This window comes from Salvia splendens, unplaced genomic scaffold (assembly GCF_004379255.2).
Source record: "Salvia splendens isolate huo1 unplaced genomic scaffold, SspV2 ctg157, whole genome shotgun sequence".
NCBI classification, from domain to species: Eukaryota; Viridiplantae; Streptophyta; class Magnoliopsida; order Lamiales; family Lamiaceae; genus Salvia; species Salvia splendens.
This window is the reverse complement of record NW_024598796.1, coordinates 22646-29728: the sequence shown is the minus strand read 5'-3', so window position 1 is coordinate 29728 and position 7083 is coordinate 22646. Positions and strand designations below refer to the sequence as shown.

General features: G+C 38.0%; 1 protein-coding gene across 1 annotated transcript; it reads right to left on the bottom strand.

Annotated features, from left to right (window-relative positions):
• Positions 1 to 492: 492 nt before the first annotated feature.
• Positions 493 to 1336, bottom strand: LOC121789171 (protein LURP-one-related 4-like). Its single transcript, XM_042187684.1, has 2 exons — positions 1041 to 1336; positions 493 to 943 (listed from the first exon to the last, which is right to left on the bottom strand). Exons 1-2 carry the CDS (start codon positions 1284 to 1286, stop codon positions 602 to 604), a joined length of 588 nt encoding a protein of 195 aa, XP_042043618.1. The 5' UTR covers positions 1287 to 1336; the 3' UTR covers positions 493 to 601.
• Between the last annotated feature and the right edge of the window lie 5747 nt (positions 1337 to 7083).

Genomic DNA, 7083 nt, shown 5'->3' with positions numbered 1-7083 from the left:
ACAACATATATCAAATTAAAGATAATTTCATAAGGATTCTAACGAGATCTCACTTGCATATGTTCCGATGTCAAAATTTGAAATAAAAAATCCGAAAATTTTCAAAAATTTCGTTAACACTTTTATATCAATACACGACACATAATATGTCAATACAATGCTTGTACAATGTCAATATGAAATTGTATTGACATTGTCATGTCTTTGTGTTGATGTATGTCATACACTGTATTGACATTGTGTTTCTAAACCCTAAATTTGATAGTTGCTATTATTTTTTTGATATTAAAAAATAAAAATAAAATTACACATGGCAAATTGTAGACCACAAGATATCTAAAATCATATGGTCTTAAATTAGTTGTAGTTAGCGATTAAATAATGAGTTAGTAATTGATCCCCATAAGTGCATTATATATTCCATACTATAATTTTTTTTAAAATACACATAATTTTCACGAGATCCAACCCTATATAATTGTATATTTATGATCGAAATAATAATCGATGAATCTTTCTTAGCCAAGAAAATTCACTTTGATTACATATATGATTTCATTTCTCATCTATACTCAACTAAGCTACTACCAATTAATTAGTGTTATAATTTGTTGTTAATCAAGCCGTAAAGTGTGACAAGAGCCATAACAAGTGAATGATCAACATGTGCTTCCACTGTTAATCTCAACACATCATCACCCAAATTAACCCCTTGTGATGATTGCTTTTGTGTTGCCTCTGCCATAACCCTTCCCTCAAAATCTCTAATCTTCAAACTTGATTTTCCCTCAAACCCTTCAATCTTGTAGTTGCAGTAACAGTCATCACTCACCACACAGCACACCCCTTTCCTCATATCTCTCCTCACGCGAAAACACGCCTTCTCCGCTCTAACATTCGAATCACTCCATTTGAAGCCCTCCCACCATCCAAACCCTAATTTCTGCTAATTCGCAACTCAATCATCTCAGCACATATTTTACGAAATTAATTAACATAAATCAACCAACGTTAATATATAAATCTCGAGTTAAAATTACCTTTCTGTTCAAAGAAAAGAGGATGTTGCCGGTGGAGTCCATGAGAAAGGCCTTTGTGTTGCATCGCTGCTGATAATTATCGACACGGAAAGCAACTTGGCCGTTGGAGTTGAAGACCGTGCAGCCATTTCCGTGGCAGACGAGGGATTTCATCCACACCGTGAACGTTTCTTTCTCCGTTGAAGAAGAAGAAGATGATGATGATGAACAAGTGTTTGCCAACGGATTCGGATGGATTTTTGCCATTGTTAATTTTAGATATTGAAAAAAAGTTGTGCCTCAAGTTGGGGAGGATAGTGGTTTTTGTCTGTGTTTTTGGAGTTGAAAAGTGTGTTTGTATATATATAGGTGAAGTGAAGGAAGGATTCACTCGTTTTGAATAATTACAATAATAAGAAAACATGGATGACGAGAAGTTTCGCTTTATTTTGTTTTTAAGCTTAATTACGAATTTCAAATTGTAATTTAATTGTGGGCTTGATCCGAAACGCTATATTTGATTAGTTTAATGCAGCTTGTCATTACTAAATAGCATGTTTTTAGGCTCTTTTTGCACGTCGTGAAAAGATTAAATAATATTTTAATCAAGAACGCCTTTTCTCACACTTTCAACATTTCTGGAACACAATATTATAAATTTCAGATTAGTAGTAATAGTTGTTTTATACTCTTAATGTATTTTGCAGTCTAGGTTCTCCATCTCATCTTTGATGCTCAAATTGTGTTCTACTATTAACGTTAATTTTTTCAGGCTCTATAATTATAATTCAGTATAAACATTTTTATAGTATACTCCGTATTTTGTTAATTTATTATTAGGAGTGCTATTTCTAAATTATCAGATCATACTATATTTTTTGTAAGTTTCATTTCCGTCTAATAATATATTTATATTTACGATAAATATGGAGTATTTAATTAATAGTAATATTAATAATGGATAACACAATAACGCAATACAAAAAGCTGCATAACATTCACTATAACAAAAAAAAGGGCTAAGGACAATTTTTAATATATACCGTAAGGATGCTAATTTGTGCTTTTTAAATATATGACTAATGCTTCAAAAAGTGTTTTCATTCTTGGTGTCCACCTAAAATTAGGAGAAGCAAATAAAAACGTCATAGTAAAGTAAAAGATTAAGATGAAACATTTTCTTTTGCTTCCAAAATTATGGTAATGTTTTAAAAAAATTCGACCCAATCAATTCGCCTCTACTTTTGTGTTCCCAAAAGACACAGTTTTTTGTACTGATTGGTGCGTAACTAGGACATAGATGAACATAGATGTTAGAAGGTATCAATGTTTTTAGTAATTACATTTAGATAGGACTTAGTACTATTAATAGATTAATCTTAGAAATTTCGTCAATATTTCTGATTTCAACTTTTGAACATCATATATATATTTTACGGGACAGTGCTATAAGATGACGAGTTCATTAAATATTTAATAAATCTAACTAATTGCAGTGTTCTAATTGGATAATATCGAAGATTGGTTGATACTGTATCTCTATATATGCATCATTCGTTTTGTTCCTTTTGTTTTAAGGGGGTAGTTAATTGTCTTTTTCTAAAATACAATCTTATCAACTCATGAATCGCATTTTCAATAAATAAATAATGTTAGGAACAACGGTCTCCTAGATTAGTGTCGAAATAAAACAGGCTTAGGGCATCCACAGTGGGGCGGATGATAGGCCGCCCGATGCCTCGGGCGCGCCATCGTCCGCCACTGTGGGTGCGCGGACGATGGACGATGCGTCGTCCTCGCCCGACAAATAGTTCGCGGAGGAAGCACGGGCGATATGGCATCGTCAGCCCACTGTGGGCAACGAGGACGATGCAACGCGTTTTTATTTTTTTTCGAATTTTGTCTATTTATTAAACCTCATTTCTCATTCTATTTTTCATACGAACATTTCTCTCATCTCTCACATTTCTCCATCTCTCACAAACCAAAATGAACCACGACGACGACCGGAGTTCCTCTTAGGGCGGTTGTCCGACGTTGACTCAGACTTAAGTGCAGCCGTTCAAGACGCAATGGCGGAAAGCTTAGCCGAAATGCAGCGCGAGGAGGCGGAGGCGGAGGCGGCGACGGAGCAGATCCCCAGGCCTATTCGATGCCGGACGTTTGTCCTCCGCGAACACGCCGCAGCTCACGAACGTCTAGTTGCGGACTATTTTGCCGAGCAACCAAGGTGGGGCCCTACTGTTTTCCGCTGCCGGTTTAGAATGCCTCGTTACCTTTTTCTCAGCATTGTCCAGACGTTGGAGTCACGTGATGAATACTTCCAGTATCGGGAAGATGACATCGGCAGATCCGGACTTACGCCGTTGCAGAAGTGCACGGTTGCACTCCGTCAGTTGGCCTACGGCACCACGACGGACATGTTCGACGAGTACCTCCACGTCGGAGAGACAACAGGCCGCGAGTGCCTGAAGAGATTTTGTAGGGGAGTTGTGGGGATGTCAGGGCATGATGAAGATGCACGAGACGGCGCACGGCTTTTCTGGGATGCTAGGGAGCATCGACTGTATGCACTGGAAGTGGAAGAATTGTCCGACGGCGTGGAGAGGCCAATTTACTAGTGGATACAAGGGCAGCCACCCGACGATGATCCTCGAAACCGTCGCTGACCATCGGCTCTCGATCTGGCATGCGTACTTCGGTGTAGCCGGTCGAACAACGACATCAACGTCCTCAACTCATCCACTCTCTTCACCGAGCAATGCAATAGCAACGGCCCGGCCATCGAGTTCACTGCCAACAGGCGTCGATACCACATGGGGTACTACTTGGCCGATGATATATACCCAAGGTGGCATGTTTTCCTGAAGACGATCAGCTGCCCAATCGGTGAGAAGAGAGTTTTATATGCGCAAAAGCAGGAGGCGGCGCGGAAGGATGTGGAACGGGCATTTGGTGTGCTCCGATCACGGTGGGCAATAGTGAAAGGGCCGGCGCTTCTCTGGTTCAAGGAAGTCCTCGCCGATGTCATGTATGCTTGCATTATCTTGCACAACATGATAGTCGAACACGAAGGTGGGAGCATCACCGATTGGACCGATGATGAAGGTGCATCTAGCTCCTTCAGCACGGCGACCCGCGCCCCCCACTCAAGGATTATCGACGGACTTCAATGAGGTTCTATCTAGACAGGTCTCAATGCGCAATGAAAGACAACAGGGGTGTGTAGGTGTCGTTCAAGCAAGGATATATCATACTGGTCAGGATAGAGATCCTAACTAAGCCTAGACCCTGGTTTCAAAGAATCCTCAACCCTCTTCTACTGGGTAGTATAGTGAAGGTAGGGGTGAATCCCACAGAGATGGTGCGTTTAAACTACCGCAGTGATATTTGGAAAGGTTGGTTAGCTACCACGCTTGGGTTGAGTCTCTACCTAGACGGGAAATTAAGATGGTGTCCTACTGACTAGGAAGGGTGAATGGTGGTCGACATGTAGTAGTGTACGTGGAATTATGGTGGATGCGGTGTAACAGAAAATATGCGGAAAGTACTAGGTTACTATAAAAGGCTAAACATAAAAGCAGAGAATAAGTGGTAGTTGTGGTGACTAGACTGACAGATCTGCAGGGTGTACTAAAGGTGAAGGACAAAAAGCAAAAAGCATCTAAAAAGCAAAGTGGTCCCAAACTTGGATATGGACATCATCTTCTTCAACAACCACAAACTAAAATCAGTAAACAAACCAGATTCAGCATCATAAAAACGCAGATTAATAACTCACGAACACAGATCTAAAATCAAAAATTCCAAATCGAAAATCAAACATCGAAACTGAAATCCCGCCTACTGATCAGCATGGAAAAAGACAAGAAACACATAACTGCACCTTGCATGAAACAAACCTCTATGAAATAACAGTAAACAGATCATGCTAACTCGAAGAAATAAACTACTGACTGGAAACACACGATTCGATACTCAAAACGACCAGAACCTCTAGATTTAACTAACTAGGCAGAAAAGAAAGAAAGCAGCTCGACAAACTGAACAGAAATCAACTTCATAGCATTAAACATTGTTCGGATCTTCAACAAAATACTTCAAAGCAGTGAAATTCAAAGCAGCAAGATCCAACGTAAGGAAAATGCAAGTAAATTAAACTACGAAAGCGAGATAAAAGTGTTTTGCCACTCTGGGCGATGGAACTCCTAAACTATGATCTTGCTGGCTGGAATAAGGATGACATGGAACTCCGAGAACATCTGGGCGTCAGGTGATCATGGCTGCGGCGAGGCAAGAAGCGGGACACGGCTGAAAGACTAGTATTACCGAGAGAACTCTCTACCTAAAGATGGTGGTGAATGAGTGAATGTCTCCCCTTTCTCTCTCCAAGTGGCTTCCTTTTATAGGGAGGCTTACCCTTGATTTTAGGGTAAAACCTCGTTGAAATGACTTCTTTGCCCTTAATTGTGGGTGAGCAGTCCCAGCTATCCTCCTTCTCCATCTCGAGCCATTTTTGCATGTATACTGGTCAGTATGAGATCATGCTGGCGCCCTTTTTCACCTGAACATTCCGAAACTTCCCTACTGGCTAGAACACTTAACCTGCACACTTTGAGCAACTGTTTTGCAGATATAATCAATTTTGCACATCATACTGACCAGTAACCAAGGCCTAGAATACGACTTATCACGCAACCAACAAGACCATACTCAACTCATGAACGACATGATTGAAGAAGTGTGGGTTCGTAACCGTCGTCGCTGAGTTTGCGTATTTTTTTAAATTCGTATTGTAATGTATTAATTTTATAAATGAAATGAAGGTTTTTCCCAATTTTTGTATTTATTTAAATATTCAAATAAAAGAAAATGCTTATGACGCCCCTTAGAGCGGCTTATAGGGCGTCCCACTGCAGGTGAAAGGGTAGGAGGATAAAATGCTGATGTGGCGATGCATAGAGCGCGCCTTAGGGCGCCCCACTGCTGATGCCCTTATAAATGTGATTTTGTTCTTATAAATGTGATTTTGTTGGTTGATTCCAAAATTGTATATCAAGCAGTCAAGATATTTGATCTCCACTAGGATTGATTGTGCATAACTAAGTGCATGTGTGAGTTTGATTTGTTCGAGTCACCCAATTAAGACTTGGTTTGTGAGTGTTTTATTATTATTATTATTATTATTATTATTATTATTATTATTATTATTATTATTATTATTATTATTATTATTATTATTATTATTATTATTAAAAAAAGTGTTGGAGTTTGTTCTCTAGCTAAGAAAATATTGCTATCCTTGTGCACTATCTAAAAGTGATGAATTTTATGCATCTTTATAAATATATACATATAATTATAGGGTCATATTATGCTTTTAATTAGCTTAATTTGCTAACTTGTCAACTCCGTATATAAAAATATCAATATGATGATATTAGTATATCAACGCAAAGACATTCACATAACTATGTCCATTAAATTTATATTGATATATAATGCCACCGTGTTGCCATTTTTAATATGTGACACTGACAAATTAGTAAATTAAGTTAGTTAACAATTAATCACGTCCTATAACTATAATCCTATAATTATAATACTAGTAGTTTCTTCAAGTAGTGCTTATTTATACATAATACAATGGTCCATATTGATTTTTAACCAATACAGTACAAAAGAAACAGTTTTGATTCGATTATCCTCAAATAATTTGTATCCAATTATGTGAAAGAAGTCTGTGCGGACCGGCCAGATTATCATAACATATACTCCCTAAATAGTATCGGCATTCTAAATGTGCATTATTAATTTTCTTGTAATTAAGTATGTCCATAAATGACATGGTTTACTCATTATTTAGGGAAAATTATGCAATAATAATATATTTACATGTGCACGACATAGATATAACTTTGTCAATATCAATAATACAGTAGTACATTATAGTCTATATAATAAAATTGTTTAAGAGGATATAGAGCCTTTAAATAATCAGAATCAAATGTATGAAGTCCACTCAGCAGGTCGTCACCTTGGAATCTTAGACTTTTCTAGATAG

Coding starts and splice junctions, on each gene's coding strand:
- LOC121789171 (XM_042187684.1), bottom strand. CDS start 1,286: ATGGCAAAAATCCATCCGAATCCGTTGGCAAACACTTGTTCATCATCA. Junction 944..1,040: donor TCTTTTCTTTGAACAGAAAG/GTAATTTTAACT, acceptor GCGAATTAGCAG/AAATTAGGGTTTGGATGGTG.